Here is a 21,597-nt window from a genome sequence, read left to right as displayed (position 1 = left end):
AACATTGATATATAAGCAATAAAGATGGGGAAAAAGTGCAAAAAAGCATGAAAAGACCCTCTAAAAATGGCTTTGGACTTACTTGAGACTTTCATATGTGTGACTTCCTATCCCATGTCTGATAAACAATCAAACTGATGCTTGAAATTTACAGGAATACACGGTATTAGGCTGCTATAATGTTGTGGCTGATCGGTGTAAATATGCATAAATTTAGAGCAAAACATACACGACTTCCCGTAAACACTGTAAACAAGAAGCTTACACGTAGACGCAAAGTAAACATGTTTATTTCTACAACATACAGGGGAATGAACCTGCACAAGTCTCGAACTGAACATGTGTACTGTCAGCGGGATTGGGAGGGGGGGTGGGGGGGGTGCAGTCGCAGCAGGGTTACCGCTGATAACAGCAGATTCACAGAAACATGTCTTCAAAGTACTCGTCAAACTCCTCCTCCCTAAACGCACAGAAAAGAGAAGAAAGAAAAAAACAACAGGGAAACGTTACATGTGTCACGCACATTGTTGACACAAACGGTTAAAGCGCCTCGTATGAGAGAGACCCCCCCCCCCCCCCCCCACCCCCCCTCCCCCACGGAATAACTGCGGCACTGTCAAAGGTCTCGACAGAATGAGAGGATGTGACATCGGGAACACAAACAAATAAACAGTGGGAAGAAATATAATGGCATTTTAAACAAAGGCAAACAAAGAAGGGCAATATCCGTGAACAGCTCTGCATAATGGTCCTATTGCATTTCCATAAAACACGACACTCATCTCAAACCTAATCGCCATCACATAAATTACAGCACCGAGAAAAACACTGCATAGAAGCCGGCACGACGGAAAACTATCATTATCCCATCAAAGGTGTTTTGGGGGGTTTTGCTGTTTCGCATAGGTGCTTGTGGGGGAAAAGAAGCCCCTTCTACTGTAATTAGCTTCATGAGAGAGTCAATTTAATGTGTGGTGGAACAGGGCAGGAACACCGGGAAGGTTTCCGTGACTGGCCGGTGCCGGCGGTCGAGGGCGGCTTTGCGAAAGGGGATATAAGTGGTCGACTTCCTGAGAACAGCCATCGTCATTCACTAAGTCCTGACAAACCGTCTGTGGAGGTCTTACAGGAGCTTACCGGGTCAGATTTAATATGGACGTTATCCTGTAAACTCACCTTGACTTTTCCTCCACCGTAGGGGCCGGCCCTCGCCAGTGATTGGCGTCCGATTGGCTCCCCGGTTCGTCCGCGCCGCCGCCGTCTAACGTGGGGAAGGTTTCAGAGAAGAATCAGCCACACTTTGGGCAAAACTTCAAAAACTTTGTTCGACTGACTCAGCGGTGGAAAATAGAAAGTAATATCGTGAAGTGTCGTTTAGTTGAAGGCTGCAGCCGTATGAGTGGCCTCTACTTAAAAAGACACATTTCAAACAGCATTCACTGAAGAGTTTTCAAAAAACTATTCTCAAACCAAATTTTTTTTTTTTTTTATAAATCTCATTTTCATCGCAGAGGTTTCATACATGTATTGAACCCCTTCAGAAGTCAGTTTTTGTGAATGACAGTGCAAGAAATGACTTTTCAGTGTCTTCATCTACCAGCTTCTGCACTGATTTTATGCGTTTGACACAAGATGACTGGACTGGCGAGAGAACCTAGTGTTTACACTGTATAGCCAATAATCTTCCTCTGTGCACTGTTGGCAATCTTTGTGTGAATGTCGTGCCAATTTGGAGCGACTATCTGGTGAAAGTGGCATGAATGTGGAGTGAATGCTGTGCAGCATGCAGACCAAATCTGACATGAACTTCACTGACATTCAAAGTCCCAATTCAGTTTGATTTAGAGAAAATTACAGCCGATTTGCATATTTAGTCCATTTACACAACAGTGTTTTCAAGCCTTGCGGTAGAACTTTTCGTAAATGCTCCAACTCGATCTCTGAGGGAAACGGGGAAATCGCAACTTTTTGTAAAACACTTCCAACCAGCCGCGAGTTGTTCCAGCCTCGTAAGATTTTTGGCTTTATAAGGTATACAAAGACTTCTTTAGTGTCAGTGTTGGTTTTGGCTGTTCAGAGCTGCTGTTGAAAGTACAAATACACACCTACGTATATATATATATATATATATATATGCGCAGACTGAGCTTATTCTAAGGATGCAAAAACAGTTTAATGTGGTTTATTTGTGGAGGTGTGAGCACTGCCATTCGGGCCTCAGTGGCCATGAAACAAGAGGACAGAAACTGTTTGAGCCGTTGGATTCGGTCCACATATGGACGCTACACATACCAGCACATACTTACGGCGTCCAAACGGCACAGGGGGAATTTATAAAGCCATTTCCACTCCTATATACATTTTATATGTCCTTGCTGAATTCCCACATTGTAAAGAAAAAAAAAAAAAAAGACCATCACATTAACCAAGGGAGTGCAGCGCCGCAGCGCTGGAGTCGAATATTTTACATTTTCGTTCCTCACAACATGTTTGAGTTCAACAAACTGAAGTTTTTCTTCTCTTCTCTTTCTTTCTTTTTCATTTGTCTTCAATCATCCAGATCGGGGAACCGCTCCACGGCTACGGAAATAATCCTGAGCATAATGAAAACTGCCTTGAAAACTATACTTTGCTTGTTAAAAGAAAATGGATGGATGGATGGATGGAAGGATGGATGGATGGATGGAAAGATGGATGGATGGATGCATGGATGGAAGGATGGATGGAAGGATGGATGGATGGATGGATGGATGGATGGAAGGATGGATGGAAGGATGGATGGAAGGATGGATAGATGGATGGATGAATGGAAGGAAGGATGAATGGATGGATGAATGGATGGATGAATGGATGGATGAATGGATGGATGGATGGAAGGAAGGAAGGATGGATAGATGGATGGAAGGAAGGATGGATGGATGGACGGATGGATGGATGGAAGGACGGATGGATGGAAGGATGGATGGATGGATGAATGGAAGGAAGGATGGATGGATGGATGGGTGAATGGATGGATGAATGGATGGATGGATGGAAGGAAGGAAGGATGGATAGATGGATGGAAGGAAGGATGGATGGATGGACGGATGGATGGATGGAAGGACGGATGGATGGAAGGATGGATGGATGGATGAATGGAAGGAAGGATGGATGGATGGATGGGTGAATGGATGGATGGATGGATGAATGGATGGATGGATGAATGGATGGACGGAAGGGTGGACGGATGGCTGGATGGATGGAAGGATGGATGGATGGATGGAAGGAAGGATGGATGAATGGATGGATGGAAGGAAGGATGGATGAATGGATGGATAGATGAATGGATGGATGGAAGGAAGGAAGGATGGACAGATGGATGAATGGATGGATGGATGGATGAATGGATGGAAGGATGGATGGATGAATGGAAGGAAGGAAGGATGGATGGATGGATGGATGAATGGAAGGAAGGATGGATGGATGGATGAATGGAAGGAAGGAAGGAAGGAAGGAAGGAAGGAAGGAAGGAAGGAAGGAAGGAAGGATGGATGGATGGATGGGTGAATGGATGGATGAATGGATGGATGGATGGAAGGAAGGAAGGATGGATAGATGGATGGAAGGAAGGATGGATGGATGGACGGATGGATGGATGGAAGGACGGATGGATGGAAGGATGGATGGATGGATGAATGGAAGGAAGGATGGATGGATGGATGGGTGAATGGATGGATGGATGGATGAATGGATGGATGGATGAATGGATGGACGGAAGGGTGGACGGATGGCTGGATGGATGGAAGGATGGATGGATGGATGGAAGGAAGGATGGATGAATGGATGGATGGAAGGAAGGATGGATGAATGGATGGATGGATGAATGGATGGATAGATGAATGGATGGATGGAAGGAAGGAAGGATGGACAGATGGATGAATGGATGGATGGATGGATGAATGGATGGAAGGATGGATGGATGAATGGAAGGAAGGAAGGATGGATGGATGGATGGATGAATGGAAGGAAGGATGGATGGATGGATGAATGGAAGGAAGGAAGGAAGGAAGGAAGGAAGGAAGGAAGGAAGGAAGGAAGGATGGATGGATGGATGGATGGATGGATGGATGGATGGATGGATGGATGGATATGTACTATCAGTTATGTTACTGGTATAACTGAGGCCGCGCCTCACAAATTGAAGCAGCTGGGTCTGCAGTAATAATGATCACAGGAACAACCACTGCCACATTTTCCATTACCCCCACAGCAGTTATAATTTCACTCGTGAGGCTTTGTGGAGCCAATGCTTTAAACTTTCATTAACTCATTTGTGTGATAATGCTTCATTTCTCTGATCCCTGGGAACTAAAGTGCAGAAGCACAGCTACAATTACTATGTATTGTCAGAAGTGCTGACAAAAACGCAGCGTGATCTTTGTGGGCTGTTTCTTTCAGAACTCCTCTAATGTTTTATTGACGGAGAGAACGGGCAGTTTTGAGTAGCCAGACACGGCCTTAATTATTGAGCAGATAAAGCAGGCATCAATCTGATGCACCGGACATGCATTGCTCCCAAAATACCTCAGGTTAACTGTGGGCTCGTGGCACTTTTGAAGAAATCTCAAGAAAAGTGCTCGAACGTGACACTAACGCACATTTCCAGCAGGCAGAGTTCCCCCACAGACGCTGCTCCGGCTCCTTGGATGCAACATTTATGTTATGCATGTGATTTATGTTAACGAGGCTTCATTGTGGGAGAGTTTGTGTTTGAATCTCAACACACGACAGTAAAATGGGGCCCGTATGCAAGTACTCGCCATCTCTTCCGGACTCCAGCAAACAGAGCGGGGACACGAGGGCAAACGTCAAAAAAACAATGAGTGGGTGAAAATATATAAATAAATCGAGAGGCGCGGAGACAAATTGCCAGACGTGCTGTCGACCCATTAACATTAACCGAGCTAATGGATGTGTTTCCACTCCACAAGTCTGGAGGAGTGTCTCAGCCTCCTCGGGGTCGGGGGGGGGAGGAGAATGTTTTTTTAAAAGTTGCGTGTGTGAGGGAGTTGTGAACGTCACCTTTGTCCGAGTTTTCCGAGTCCTCAGAGGCGCTTGAAGAGGAGGAGTGATCTGGAACAAAACATTAAAAAAAAAAAAGTGGGGAGGGGGCCACGATACCAAATAGTACTGGTGTAAACAAGTGAGGGCAATATAGTTTCCAGCAACAAAATGTGAACTGGATGGATTTTACCTCTGTGCCTCTTGTGCTTGTGCTTCTTTGAATGTGAAGACGACCTCTTCCTCTTCTCCTTCTTCCTCTTCCTCTTCTTCTCCGATGGCTCCTGGTTTTCCTCCATCAGACTTTTATCTTTCGTCTTCGGTTTCACCTCTTTCCTCCTGAGCAGAACCACAGATTGAACTTGTCAAACACCAGCCAGCATCAAGTCCAATAACAAACCTTTGCCCAAAGTCTCGAATGAGAACGTCTAAGAATCCCTCCTGTGATCGTTCTCACTTCATAATGTCGTCCTTGACCAGCTCAATGTACTGTATTTATTGCCTGCAGCCGAATACAAAATTGTTATAACATCATGATATTAGGGAGATGCGAAACACAGTTTGGATTCTGGAGCCGTGCACGCAACAAAACGACGCGCGCAGTCGTCCGTGGTGACCCGTCCTACTTTTAGCAGTTGAGTGCACACTCTGCTCAGAGGCAGTCATGAGTGAAAACAGTTTTAAGTTTTTAAAAAAAATAAAGGTGTAATTACTCTTACCTGTGGTGGTAGTTGAGTTTGAAAGAGCATTCGGGGCAAAGTCCTAAAACAGAGGGACGATATAATTACTGTCTCGAGCAGTTGTCATAAAGGTTTCATTGTTCACCGCTGCTTTCTTTTTTTTCATTATTATGACAGCAATTATGATGGCGCTCAATTTTTTACACTGGATGAACTTTAAAGAGAGTCAACAGGATTATGAGTAAGTGTTTTACAACCTCTAAAGCAGGTTATGTGTGATGTATGTACGTTTAGAACAGGGGTGTCAAACATAAGGCCTGTGCACCAAAACCGGTACAAAATGGGGCTCGGCTCCAATCCAAATGGTAAAAATTTAAAATAAAACGATTTGGAAAAATATAGGTTTTTTTTAAGAATTCGCTGTATTTTAAAGCCGATCGTAGGAAATTCATGGGTGGTTTTTTTTTCCATTTTGAAATGTTAAAATCTATAGAATCAAAGTGTCCATATACGAGAACGAAAAAACAAACAAACGTGAAAAGCAAACATTTAAAAAAGAAAGCATTCGTAAAATACGTCAGAAGCGTAGAAATAAAATGCAAAACACATGGAGCTACTGAAAGGGGCTGCCACTCGCAGTGGCACCTGAAGTAGTTGTTTGTTTGTTTTTTGCGATAATATATAGACATTTTCATCACATATGCTCGGCACCACAACAAAGAGAATCTATAAAGATTAATTTTAAATGTTATTAAGGCACGATTTTACCGGCCGCATGTGGCCTCTGAACTAAAACGTGTTGGGCACTCCTGTTATAGAAAGTATTCAAGTCAAATGCAATGACGTGAAACGCAGTATGATGATGGTGGCTGTAGCAATACAGTCATAAGTCTGTAAAATCACTTTATTCAGATCCCCATGTACACGTACATTCACTGCCCATAGGAGTAGCTAAAAGGCTATAAAGGGCGGGCGGAAAGGACTGGATGAAGAAAAGTCCTTGTTTATTTGGTGAGTTTTTTTTATTTCACATGAATGGTAGCTGAATACTGGTAGCAGGTAGCTGAATACTGTTGTAAAATGGTTTAATCCTTGGCCCTTTGTGGTTTTGAAGGAATGCCCTGTCGAAAAGTCCAAATTATTCAGTGGTTAATGCTGGAGTCAACTTAATCTGCATTGAATAGCCATTATGAAGCTTGCGGTTATGTTTTGTTTTTATTAATTAAGTACCTCTCACTAAAACACACCTGCTGCCCTTGTCACCAAATATGCAGGTTTCTCTTGCAAAGACGTCAGATGTCAGAATTTAAATGCAGTACCTGACTATTTAATCAATTCGCACACATTATTGTTCACACTGGAGCTCACAATGCCAATTTTTTTTTCTCAACTAAAAAGAAAGGGATCCAGTCAAGTACCCTGTGGTGCTCCTATTTCAGAAAAATTTACATTTCTGCCTCATGAGGAATACAAGGAATTAAAATATTTCTTTAATCTGCTTAAACAAACAAATGTGCTCAATATTGTCCAAACTTTTGCAACACTTCAGTTATCAATAACATTCTTCCAGCAAAGCAGAGCAGGTTTAAGCACCGGGGGTTGCCAGGTGAGATATAATTGCTGTTGAAACGCTGGGAACTGTCAAAACAAAGGATTGAGAAGTTGCACAAATTGGGGAAACATTTTCAGTTGAGGAGAAACAATATGTCTGGAAGTGACCTGCTGAACCAGCTTGTTAAAAGATTCTGTCATTTCCTGCTTGAGTGAGTTCCCCATGACTGGTGGCTCCTCCAATTAACGGAATTATTTTAACAGGATTGTCTTCAGTATGATACCTGAAGGAGGATTATTATGAGTCCAGTCTCAGACAGGAGCTTCCATGGGGCACGCGCACACACGCACACACACACACACACACACACCCACACACACACCCGTGATTGACCTTACGGAGTTTGACGAGTGCGTTCCTCTTCTCGCCGTGTTCAACGTAGGCAAAATTCACCTCCCAGCTTTTGAGGCCCTCGTCTGTCTCACAGCGTTTGTTTCCACACTGGAACTGACCTGCAGGACAAGATGTAAATAATTCATCACCTAAAAGGTTGAATGTGTTGTGAAGAGAATTTTATTAAGCATACAGAAAGGAATTTTTTTATTTAATTTTTTTTAATTAAAAAGCTAAAAAGACACAGTGAGTGTAGATATATTTATGCATGACAAATTCTTATTTAGAAAGGGAAGACAAAAGACAGGTAACAGGTTTTACTTTCAAATTCTCCAAATACACATTTTCAGATACTGTGGGATTACCCACAAACCCTTGTGCTCTCATCACAGTATTTCAAATATATTCACAGGATTTGCATAATCAATCACCAAGCCAGCGATATGATAGTTTTTGCGAAAGCCAGGCGACTTTTAAATGGAAGGAAAAACCTCCAACTTTTAAACAATGGATCAAAGACCCGATGCGTCGTATGACGTGTGAGAAAGCTCACCACACTACAAAATGGTGTATGTGCATTTCAAAGGGCCCTCCTTCTTCCACCTCGGTGTATCCCTGCAACCTTTCCTCCTTCACGTCTCCCTCTTCCACCACCTTTGCCTCATCCTCTCAGGCCATCCTCCAACCGCTGCACAGCCGGTCTATTATCCCCTCGAGGAGCTTAAGGAGGCATTGATCTGGCCTCCGGGGTTCCTCAAGATGGTAGCGGAGGAAGCGAGTGCGTCAGAGTTGTGCGATCCTGGCGCCGGCTCAAGTACTGCCTCACTCCGAGGGGAAAGTGAGGCCTGCTCTCCCCTGCCTCACGGGGCACCTTCGGCCCAGGTGACGCTGGTTGTAATGGCTTTGGGCCACAGGGGCCAGAAGGCGAACTTTCCTTTCACGTGCTTTATTAGATTAGAGCTCCATGACGCAAGCAACACAAGACATTACTGGATCTGGCCGTGGGATGTAATGAACATGTCAGACTGTAGTTGAGTAACATGAAAGTAAGCAGTCAGTCAGTTTGTTACTCCTTTGATTTCTTTACCTCACCGGGTTTCTGAGCCTTTCTTCACACCGTACACTTTAGACATGCAAGTTGTTTGTTTTTCCCCCAATACAGACAGGAGCTATACATGGACCTGCATTTACAATCTTCAGGCGTCACTTGAGCGGACATGTTCTCGTCTCAGTGCCAGATTTAAACCATGATTACTGACCGACACAGGGAGAATCCCATATCGACTCTCCTCTCCAGATCAGTGACGTCAGTCAGAGACACACCGTGTGAAGCCAAAAACACTCCCACACCAAAACAAGCATGGGAAAAACTGTTTCTCACACACCGTATGTACCAAAAAGAAAGGGATATAAAAGCATGAGCTTTGCCTACAAATTACTCTGCGTCTTTAAACAAGGTATTTCAATCCCCCCGTTGCTGCAAAGATGCAGCTCAGAGTCAAATATTAAAGGAGATATATTCGAAGGTTACAAACACACAGAGTGTGAATGTGTTTGGCCCTCTGGCTACACGCAGGTAGAACCCCAGCAGAGCCGAGTCAATAACAATCGTTTTCAGGCAATTTTCTTTGACAAAATAAATGTCAAAAAAACTAAGTACAATCAAGGCCGGGAAGCAATCCTTCACATATTTGTAATGGTTTTCAGGCCTCTGGCTTCACAATTTTCTCACATAATAACTGCAGTACCAAGCACTATCCTCAAAAGCCAGATTAAGAGAGAAAATACAGCCAACAACAGGTATTGACTGCGTTCTGTTGACAAGCATCGGGTGTTGTCACACATCAGGTGAGATTCACGTGCTGCGTGAAAACAGCTGACACCAGGCTGGCCGATTAAACCCATTAAGGGAGGAAACTCCTGTCCTCTTGCGTCAATGGTTAATAATGCCACCAGCCAGTGGCCGGAGATCAGGACGGATATATACAGCAAGACAGATGGCTGCATGATTAACATTCACTGGATCAAGTCAAAGGGCAGCAGCCTGAGCGAGCATGCGTTCACTTTTTTTATCCACACCTTCTTAAACTGAATGTCTTCATAAAGATTATCCAATCAAAAGTGTGTAAATATTTTAATTGATATGAGACTAAACAAAAGGCTAGATTTATTTATGAGCATAAATAATGAGGTAGGAAACTAAAGTATGTGAAGCCTTTTATTCTCATTTCTTAGTACCTTGTTCACAATCTTGCGTGAGACAAAAATATTTAAAAAAAGCTTTACCCCATTCACCATCATTTAAAAAAGTCTCTCGAACTGTGCAAACAAAGTCAGTGTTCTTTGCTCTTCTTATGATGAATTTTTAATCTAGGGAGGTCCTTTCTGGGGAAAAAAAACTTTCACTTTTTACGCATGGCATTATCCAAAGGTAAAGTCCACAGGCACAGCGGGATCACAAAGACATGACCATTCGGGAAAACCCTCCTCTTTTCCAGCTTGCAAGTAATGTTAACTGACGTTGTGGGGCATTATTTCTGAGAACTTATATTCAGGTTTGAGGTATAAATCTGGAGTGATCCAGCCTGACTCTGTCTGAACGCCACAGTCTTGTTCTCCCACCTCATGGGTTTGCTTTTGGACTGAGGGTAGTCATCTCTTTGGAAGTTTCACTCACCACTGTGAGGCTGCCAGGCAATGAGCAAGCCCAGGTATGGGGTAAAAACAACAACAACAAACAAACAACAAAACCAGCGCAGGCTGAAGATCCGATAAAAATCACCATCCTGCTAATCAGCTTCTGAAGTCTGCAGGGTACATTGAAGAGAGGTCACCAGTTCATCACTCGCTCACACCGAGTCACCAAATTAGCGTCAAATGCATGTTTTTAATCCGGAGTACAGAAAAAAAAAACGGGAAAAAAAACATAAACCAAGACTCAAACTAGGCTGCGAGGTGTGATCTCTAACCCACTACACCACTGCATATTTAAAATGAAATGTGTGTAATAGTAAAATAGAGAAACTCCCTTAGACAGTTTGCTGTTAGCTCAGTTTTACAAGCTTAACCGGCTAATAGCTGCAGATTTATGTTGAGCATTCCAAAACAAGAGCACACATTGGTCTTTTATTGTAATTGTCAGTCGGAAAAAAAGGTTTCAAAAAAAAAGATCACAAACTGCTGAGCAGTTGCTTTTATATCAGGGCTCTCACAATGCAGTCCTCAGCTTTTACTGCTGGGTGTGTGTGTGTCGCTGACTTGCAGAGCGTTCGGACTCTGCTCGGAGCTATGAGCACACGCACACGCACACACAGTAGTTACTGTGAAATGTGATCACTGCTGGCCATATATACATTGGTAGTCTCCATTGTTAGGGCAACTTTGAAAGCTTTGTGGGCTGTGGCGTAATTATCAATCACTTCTAACACTTCACATAAACTCCAGTAACTTTTCTTGAGCTGGGTTATTTCGTCTGGCAAAGCAGAGCCCAGCAGGATGTACTTTTACAGTAAAAAAAAAAAAAAAGAAGCAAGAGAGAGAGAGAGAGAAGAAAGAAGTCCAGAAGCGGGGCAAAAGCAACCATTTAAGCAAAAGAAACGGCCTCACCTTTAAATAGACCTGTCACTCTTGATTTACTTCGATAGAAATTGAAAGGGAAACTGGCCCGGTTGTGATCAGACCTGACATTATTTGAACTCAATCATTTGTTGGTGTGTTAAGTAGTGTATGAACCTGGCGAATATGTCTAAAGATGGAGCGGGATCATATGGGTAGAGTGCAGGAGAGACGGGGATTCGGAAAAGAGCAAGTTTAAATCGGTAAAAATGTCATGTCAAGAAGTGAAAACCTCCCCAAAAAAAAAAGATTAGCAGTGAAAATGAGAGAAAAATCCAGGGTCAGCAAGTCAATAGCATGAAAGAGCCATAATGTCACAGTGCAAGCATAACGGCGCCTCACACTCAAGCCAACTTTGCTCGTAACGCAGAGTCAGCAGAGGTCGGTCAGACATGTTTTCTGCACGAGAAGGAACCAAATAGCATGTTCTTTTTTTTTTTAAGTCAGGGAAGTTACATAAGCCATACGTCTGTACTCAATTCATTCTGACAAGAGGCCCACCTAAAACCAGCCCACACTCGGCTACCTCTGACCCCTGACCTCCTTCTAAACTGAAGCTCAATTTATACCAGAAGGGAAAACTGCAGGGGGGAACAAAAACAGCCTTGGAGTGAATTACTACACGTCTGGCTGGGTGGAAAACAAACACGTTTGAATATACTGTCAATTAATGGAGATCTTATACATGGGGTGTTTCATCAAAAGAAAATGTAATATTCAGTAAAAAAACAAACAAATGTATCTTATGTGCTACGCTTTTCCATCATATTTGAGTTCCAAACACATCAAGATTGGATAGTAGCACCTCCCACCCACAAAATGCAGGCTGCAGTTGCTCAACCTACCCGTCACACTGGCAGGGAAGTAAAAGCCAGGCTCCGACATGTGAGACATTCAGGGAGTCTCAAAGCTACAGAACCTATCAATGCGTACCGGCTGCATTAATGCATAAAATGGACACAGCAGTCACGATGAAGTTAATGTTGTTTTGTGAAAACTTTACAGATCTCTCAGGCCGTGACTGGACTGTTATGGGCCTACAGGACTTATTTTTAACACCCCAGGCAGAAACTAATGCACATGAGGCATTCAGGGAACATCTGCAAAGTGTCGCTTTCACTGAAATAGCAGAGGCGTGAGCGGAGATATCGACACCTTCCTTATTTAGACCGGAGTCAATATTATTTGTCTGAGTGACCTCCTGACGATACAAGCCATCTCTGGTTAAATAACAACCATGTGGTGAAAGGTCACAGGTCACTCTTATCAATAAATGTCAAATATTCTATATGTGGGTTCCATTTGTTGAGAAAATGCCACTTGGTGAATCAATAGATTAGGAGTAATTTATTCATGTAATATGATCATAATCACTGATAATAGTTACTTTACTGTAAATATATATTTTTTATGACTATGCATATGAATGTAGACAGTAGTAATAAAGTCATGCATCTCTTCATTCAGTATAAGAGGATGATTTTATTTCATTTTAATCCAAGTTAATGTCTAAACTACTGCAGCCTCAGTGAGCAGCCCTACTAAATAAAGATGAAATTGCCTATTTACATACCTAATTATGCTTGGGGGTTGTTGATCCTGTATATTATGCAATTATTACACTACACAATGTTGTTTGAACAAAAAAAAACAAAAAAAAAAACTACTGGAAGTATATTTCAGGTGACTGCTAGATCTTAGATTCCACCATCTGCAATTCCACTGTGGCGGGAAAGGAAATGAACATAAATGAAAAATGAGACTGCACGTCAAACACAGAGATGTGTTTCCATGTTTTTCTCTGGGAGCTCGAGCAGCATGTTAGGTTCAGTTTAGACATCGAGGGCTGGAAGTGACACTGCATGAATCACATGTAGAGGACGTTTGTTCACTGAAAAGGCACTTTTTACATCTGCTTTTGTGAAGCATGCAAAACTTCCGCTTCAGGCGAGACGTCGAGAAAGTTACCTGGCTCGTAAAGAAGCGAGCAACAAGCAAAAAGTCAAAGCATTCCATTTACATAAATCATTCTTGGAGAAATCTTCAAAACACAGCTAAATGAAGGACTCCCGTGGGAGGATCACCTGTGATCTTGCTCGCAGAGGAGAGAACGACACCTTTCGGTACGGCGCACTGCTTGATCCCACATCACTGTGCAGCCATGAAAAGAAAGGTCAGTGTTATTTGTAATCCACCTTATTGGGTGGAGTGGAGTCGGCATTACCTAATACCAACATGACCTGTAGTGGACAGAGAGCAGAGACGATAAGGGACTGCTTTCCAAAAAGGTGTTGGTACTGAGCGGAAGTACAGTGTCTCCTTTACAAGGAGACGCAGGATCAGTTTCATCTTCAGCTTAGTGTGGCGATAAACACACGAGCCAGGACAAACATTAAGTCCAGGTGCATCTGCTGGTAAACCAACAATAAGCCCGAACTTATCCCGAATTATTAAACTGCAAATCAACTGCAAAATTATATATTGAGAAGCTTGTTTTTGGTACAAATTTAGCTTGCCAACTAAGTCTGATATAGACTTATCCTGCCTTTAAGTGAAAGCACTTTCTCCGTTTTTCTTTCTCCACTCCTAAACGTTGTTGTAGGGCCCACCTCGCTGAATGAGATTAGTATTGATTTCACTGGGGAGAGTTTAGTGTCCCGTGCCCTGACCACTACTTACCAAGTATTTCTCCGGGAATTATTAATGTACACAAATCGCAGGCGTGACAGTTGAAGCAAAGTGCCTCTGACCTAATCTAATCCTACTTCCTGTAGCGTATTGCTACAGGGGGTGAACTGTCAAGAGACCAGGATTACACACTCTTAATCTGGAACAATATATTGGCTTAGTCAGCTTCCTCAGACACACTTGTATGTTTGTGAGGCCGCGTCGGCATCAACATCAGCCGATGTATAAAAAGCAGGCGGGTGTGAGCGTATCACTGACGCGTGGATCCAGGTGCGCGCTCTCTGAGCTGCTGATATTGTCCTTACAGGTAAACCTATAAATATGTGTCACCGCCTCACAAAGCAGCAGCAGACAGGGAGGAGGTGTTGTACTAATCCTCAACAATTAATAGACAGGAGTCATCCGAGCTCAGCCAAACTGTGGAGGCAGTGCACAAGTGGAGTGAAGCGTCAACAGAAACCACTAAATATGAAGCATGAATGAACAGATTCAGTGATATTTGGAAAAGAAGCCTGAGAGCCACAAATGCACAAAACAAAGCAGAAAGAAAGCGTCGATAGAAGGGAAAGATTTAAGAGGTTTACATGCTATTCTGAATGCCGAGTGATCATACAGTATCTGTGGCGCAGGTGATATGTGAAGGGAAGGGAAGCGCCCACAACGTCTCATGCAGCACTGAGTAAATAGTCTTTATCTCTGTCACCATCTAGTGGAGGGTGAGAAACCTCGATCCAACATCAGTTCACCCAATAAGAACAATAACACGCAGGTTCATTGCAGTGGAGTGTTTTGGCATTTTGCACATTTACAAAACACATTTCCAGTTCTATACAAACAGACAACTGGCCTGAACATTAAAATGACCCCGCAATGAGACGGACAGTAAGACCTTTAGCGGAATTTTTTTTTTTACTCATTTTGTTGTTTTTCCATGATATTTCTTGAGCTTAAAGACGCAGACGTGTGTGTGGGTTTTTTTTGTGTGTGTGACAACGCTTGGCTCATAAAAGAGCCCTGATGTCATTCCATTGACTGCTGCATCTCTCCAAGGGTGCATTTCAAGGCCGATAACGTCAGTCGCCCTCCGTTTCCAAGACAATGAAAGATCCAACAGGCTCACAAGACTCACAGTGCTCAGTAAAGGATTACGACGACGTCATGCGACTGAAGCAAACCTAACCAGTGCAGGTTTTAGCCTCAAAACCACAGCTGGTATCGACAATAACAACAATTTGGAGACAAGCCTAATGTTTGAGAGTGACCTGACGTTAAAGATTTAAAGATACAAAGACAAAAGGTCATAAAGTCAAATGGTATTCTTTCATATTCTTTATGTCCACTGCAAATAGACTGCGTTAGCAATCAGCATGTGAGGTGTCACTAATCACAGTTAAAGAAAAAGTATTTCGAGGAAACAGGAGCGAAAAAGATGGATACCTTGAACTAAACATGCATTTATCTAAATGTGATAAAAACACAGACATTTTATTGATCGTGTGTTGAAAATTGTGGTTTTGAAGTATTGATATTTCATTATTGATCTCCACGTCACTGCCCAACGAGCACTGTGGCTAAAGACACAAAAATGTAGAAATATTTTTAATAAAAGCTGGATTGAAGATAAACTAGGTACTCGGGATTCACGGCAGCCAGCAAATGCAAAAATATAGCATGACTTTACTTTTTAAACTGCCCCTTAAAATCTCTTAGTGCAAAAAGAAATGGCAACTTTTCTAGCCACCGGAATGTTTTCAATGTTTGAGTACCCGGGACGTCAACAAACTGTGAATATGTCAGTGTGTAGTGGTTGATTCACCTGCGAGAGGAGGGAAGCGCAGAAACGTACAAACATGTACAGACTGACAATTGGGATAATAAGGGTGTGCTGTACCTTTGCCCGAAACGACTTCATTCTCAGTCCGCCAGCGAAATCCGAACTGTAGGACACACGGTAGAGACACAAAATTCATTATTCCAGAAGTAAAAGTACATTTTTATTGAAGGAGTCCTCACAGAAGGAGGTATTCAAACAGCGTTTTTACACATTGAATGTGAGTTTTATATTCATCCATTCATTAATTGTAGAGTTAAAAATTGTCAGTATCGTCCACCCAAAACATCCAGCAAAAGGTTCATCGAAGCAGTTCTGGGAGTGAAGTTGAAGAAAAATCCAAGGGCAGAAAACTCCTCAGCTCCTGAGCGGGGACATATGCCCTCTGCCTTTCTGTTTAACAAATCGTCACTTTTAAAAGCTTGGCTCCAGACCAGAACGGCCCGGTGGTCACTAGAGACTGAGCTCCGAGCCAAAACACATCACACCGACAACTTTTGTCTGCACTGAGCCGGTTATGATGGCGATTAGTGCGAGTTAGCTCAAATATTAACCTTTACGGATGACAACACTACTGGGGCAATTAATTTGTTCTTTATAAATATTAGAGCACAATTTAACAATGGATCATCCCACCATTACCTGGAAGTGGTGCCTCAATTTGCTCGGGTATTTTTTTTTTTTTTTGTGTTTTATTATATTCTTACAAGATTTTCTCAACTGAAAAATCCCTCATATCCTCAAGCTTTACAATACTGTTCTCTGCATCAGTTGCTTTAAGTTGCACAATTGCTGCTGCTACTGCTATTGTTCTTTAAAATAGACAATCGATCCATTACAATAATTTGATTTGTGGGTCTCACCTTATTTTCTTTGTATCTGCTGACATCGGCTATGCAGTATTCTTTAAACAGCTTGTCGTAATACTTCTTGGCAAGTTCTTTTTCCCTGAAATGGAAGAATCCCGTGAGAAAGATAGAACAAGAGCACAAAGGAAGAACGCACAAGCTGTTTAAGCTTTCAGACAACCAATGTGTTTATTTGGAAAAAAAAGAATAGAGGATTGTGTTTAGTGTAAATCCACGTAGATATTCATCCATCATCCATACTTCTCTGTCCGGAACACTTCAGCCAATCTCAGCTGGCACTCAAATCAAAGAATTTAGATGAATTGCACCAATGAGGGACAGCAGATTGTGTATGTTCTGTAATAATGACTGTGATTAGTAAATATGTAGATCTTAAAAGTTATCTATGACCAAGAATAAATGGATGCGACCCGCAAAACGTGGAGTCGAGGACGCACGTCTCACACTTTTGGACACTGTCACAGAACAACTGGACTCCCAAGATTTTAATTCATGACTGCTCTTCTGCTTTTAATGCCGTGCACACAGACACTTTACTGCACCGCCTCTCACACCTTCAGGTTCACCCCACCCTGATTTGATGGATTCTGAATTTTTTTACATGACAGGCCACAGCAGGTGTTTTTAAACGGTTTTAAATCCAGCAAAACTTTTTTAAACTCAGGCATCCCTCAAGGTTGTGTTTTATCTCCCATTCTCTTCTCTGTGTACACTAATAACATCTCTTGCAACAGTGAAGGGATGACACTATAAATATGCAGACGACAAGCCTCGGATAAAAACAAACACAGTTGAACATTGCAAAAACAAAGGAGTTAACTCTGCTCCGCCCCTCTTCACACCCCTCACCATCCAGGGTGAGCCTGTTGAGCAGGTTGAGGTTTTTAGATATTTGGGAACAGAGATCGACACCAGCCTGTTGTTTGTAAAACCAGGCTAATTTTGTTTATAGAAAAGCACAACCGCGCCTTCACCTGCTGAGGAAACACAGAACGTTCAACATCAGCAGAGGCATTTTAACCCTGGTTCACACATCACTCATCGAATCCATCATTACATTCAATACCACATCCTGGTACAGTTCCCTCTCCATGAAACACAAAACAAAACTTTCCCGTATTGTCAAACAGGTAAAATCATTGGTTCACCACAAACACCGACCCCTGAACTGTCCAGCTGCTCTGTGATCAGGAAAGTCACCCTGATCACAGAGAACTCCTCTCACCCCGCCATCAGTCCTTCCAATTACTCCCATCAGGCAGATGCTTCAAAGTCCCTTAAAAACATTTACAAAACAATCCTTTATCCCAAATGTAATAGCCACTCTAAACAAAATGAAATAATAATAATCAGCTTCTGTTTCTGTTTCCATTTAATATTTCCTTTATGTCCGTACTTGTGTCTTATTTGTGTTTTAAATATGTGTTGTATTTTATTGGTTGGGGCCTTGTCAAAGACAAATTTCTGTCACTGCTTGGAGCAGATAATAAAGTCTGTCTGTCTGTCAATCATCTGGAATTTCATAGTATGTGTAGTGGTAAGAACTCGTTCCTCACAGCGAGGGAATTTGAGATTCGATTCTGAGCTTGTGAGGTTTTCCAGTGCATGTTTCGCATGTTCAGCTTCATCCCAAAGTCCAAAAAGCTTTAAATATGATTGTAATAGGGGCAAAGGTGTGAAAATGTCTCTCTCTCGCTCTCTCTCTGCATTTTGTGCCACGATGGTGTTGTGTCCAGAGAGCACCTTGCTATTTGCTTGTAGTCGACTGGAAATGGTTTCAGCCTTCTTAGTTGTATACATGAATGTACCTATGCACAATGCATGCAAATACCAATAATTAATATGGCTTCTAACTGCTATACTTCATATCATGTTTAGCAATGTTTTACTGGTAGTGTTCGTTTTCCCAATGTGTTCATAGACATATATGCAAACACCATATTTTCTACATCTTGGTACTTTTTTGTTGCTTTTCTGTCCATTTTAAATCTGAAATAAACAACAAAAACATCTCTATTTCAAGACGATCACCATGTCATGTCGTCCTCATCCTCATCCTTCCAGAGAAAGCGATGATTCTCCCGCAGCACATCCAGATCCGTTTTGTCCTTCGATCTGAGGGAAATTAAAAGATTAAGTGAAAACGCTGTAACCTAGAGAATGTTTAGCACCTGTGCATCTACACTGCAACTGTATTAAAGTCATTTGTTTTTCACCATCCTCTCCATCCTTTCATCGTGTTCCTTTCTTTCCTTCCCACATCATTAAACAGAGTATTGTTTTCATTCTTTATTGCACCTCATTATCAGATTAAGTAGCCCCGTTCACTCCTTATTTAAGGACTGCACTCCCTCACGTTCATCTTTTCACCGTCTCATGGGGCAGCTATTAACAAAGACGCCTTGCTCTTACTTTTATTTCTTAATTTTTGTCCACCTAATAACCATTTTTGTGACCAAAATTACTTCGAATTAGCATTTTTGAACAACTGCGCATCATAATCCATGCATTTTTTTATCTTTTTATTTTCTTATTTACCTTTATTTATTATGGATTATTATTTTTAATTTAATTTAATTTTTTGTTTTTTTTGTTGATTTCACTGGTTCATGTTCAAAATAAAGTTTACAAACAAACAAGCAAATCTCATGCCTTGAGATGTAAAAATATGTAAGTTTTGTTAATAATTACAAGGTTTTATGGATTTATACTTCGACATTTTCTAATTATGTCACCATGACGACAGTTGAACAACAATTCTGAACCTGATAAATGATAGTAATTCATGAAGTAAATCAAAACAGTGTGTATCAATTGGTCTGATATGCCTTTAATATTCTCATTAATCTTGTCTGATGTGACAACAGATGATTCTCAAGCAGAACTGTGAGCCAGAATACTTACGCAGCGCGTCTGAAGTCGGCCATCTGTCCGCCATAGTACAGTATGTAGTCACCCACAAACTTCTTATGTCGCTCAAACTTCAGACATCTCCTTAAGGTCAAACTATTTCTAAACACAGTGAGCTTCAGTATAAAATTAAAAATGTCCACATTTCTAAAACCTAATAACTTCAACTGAGGGGGACAGAGCACTTTGTCCAACACTGAATATTTGACTTTGTGTTGAATTATGTAAACATCAATGCAACTTTGTCATGATGTCATTATTCAATTCTTATTTTTAGCAATCTGTTCATTTTCACTAAGCAGCTTGAAGATCAGGTTTAAAATAGAAAAAGGATACAGCATTCAACGATATGATGTGAGCTCTTCTGTTCCTGGCTTCCTCTCTGAAAAACAAGGCAAAAAGGATTTTTATCTATAATGCCCAAAAAAAAAAAAAAAAAAATCAAGTGGACTTAATCAGTCAGGCTTTGCGAGAGAGAGGGGGAGAGATTATATGAAATTGAAGGTTTAGTCTCACTAAAGTTTCTTTAGCCTGTTAAAATGAAAGAGTACAACAGAGAGAAGGAAAAGTGACAGGACATTTATTTACACATGAATAACAGTCCAATTTCATTTAATTAGAGACATAAATTAATAGCTATCACGACCCTCTGGAGGGTCATTTTTACAGTCCAAAATTAAAATGGAAAATTAATTTTGCACTCATGTTAAGTATATGATATATTGTGTGCATATATTGTACAAGTACATTTTCAGTTTGACTGAAGGTGTTAAAAAAAAACAAAAAACAAAAAACAGAAATAGAAATAGAAGGAAGCTCTCGGACAATTCAAGCTTAAACAGAATCAAGTAATTTACTGTAACTGCACATTACCTGTCCACTTCATTGGAATGAAAACTGCTATGAGCCACCTTGGAGTGGCGAGCATTCTGAAAGGGTTTCTGCAAGATTTCCTCCTCGTGTTTCCTGTCGTTTAAAAATACAGACAGCTTCAAATTCTGGGTGGATATAAGAAACGGTATAATATCCATAATATCTATATGCCTACCCATCTAACTGTTTAGTAAACAGTCAAAAAGGGGCAAAAAAAAAGTGATCTGTTCACTGAGCTTGTGTAATAGTTTAATATGCACCTTTTAAGTCCTCTCTCTGATGACTCTCCTCGTTCATCATCTTCACTGAAGTCAGAGTCATAACCCCCTCCTCCATGAACCTGGGAGAGACGCGATAAATCATTAGTGTGAATGGACATAATAACAGACATTAGATCGCATCTGATAGTGTTTTAACCCACACTGGCAGGCTCAAAAAACATATAACAAGCTACAGAGACATCAGACATTATTAACTGTCGCAAACAACCGCGCTGACGTTCGCGTGAATATAGTAGTAATAACGGAAGAAAACAATCCTCAAGGGTGCACTTTACTCCTTTTTTGTTCATAAAAAGCAGAAGATTTAATGGTTTAGTTGATCGACGGTGCAGTCCTGAAACAAGTAAAAGATTCATCCATCTTCAGACTAATGACTCCATGGGAACGATGTTGATAGAGAAAGCAGGAACGGACTGCTACATCTCTTCACGTGTCTGCAGGGAATCATTTTTAAGCGTTAAAAGAAACATTTACCTTCACAAGACTGTCCATGATCGACTCCCAGTGTTTACAGTAGGGCGGCCGTCCTCGCCTGATGACGTAGGCAAAAAGCGTCTCAGAAAGATGAGGTCAGTGATATATTTTCAACGAGACAATAATGCAATGCAGTTCTATTTTAATTATTGTGATTGTTTTGATCATTATTTATTTATTTATTTATTTTGGAAATGTGTTATTATACTTCAGACATAAGGAAACCCCTTTCCAACATCGATTATGGACTGCATCTACAATGTTTTGTATATGTGAAAGTTACATTTAAATGGTTAATGGTTAAAAGAAAAAATCTTACTGAACTAATTTCTACTAAATTAAATCATACTTTTTTAATCCTCTGAGGAAAATTCACTTTTTGTCCCCATTT

General features: G+C 41.4%; 1 protein-coding gene across 1 annotated transcript; it reads right to left on the bottom strand.

Moving 5' to 3' along the window:
• Positions 1-296: 296 nt before the first annotated feature.
• fra10ac1 (FRA10A associated CGG repeat 1) lies at positions 297-21,258 on the bottom strand. Its single transcript, XM_080517127.1, has 14 exons — positions 21,207-21,258; positions 20,712-20,791; positions 20,452-20,544; positions 19,915-19,960; positions 19,573-19,649; positions 18,700-18,783; positions 16,663-16,747; positions 15,860-15,905; positions 7,671-7,784; positions 5,760-5,802; positions 5,234-5,379; positions 5,062-5,112; positions 1,177-1,261; positions 297-460 (listed from the first exon to the last, which is right to left on the bottom strand). Exons 1-14 carry the CDS (start codon positions 21,222-21,224, stop codon positions 418-420), a joined length of 1,011 nt encoding a protein of 336 aa, XP_080373253.1. The 5' UTR covers positions 21,225-21,258; the 3' UTR covers positions 297-417.
• Positions 21,259-21,597: the final 339 nt, after the last annotated feature.

Source organism: Blennius ocellaris, assembly GCF_963422515.1.
Source record: "Blennius ocellaris genome assembly, chromosome: 21".
Taxonomy (NCBI): Eukaryota; Metazoa; Chordata; class Actinopteri; order Blenniiformes; family Blenniidae; genus Blennius; species Blennius ocellaris.
Note: the sequence above shows the minus strand (reverse complement) of the source record. Positions and strands in the feature narration are given on the sequence as shown.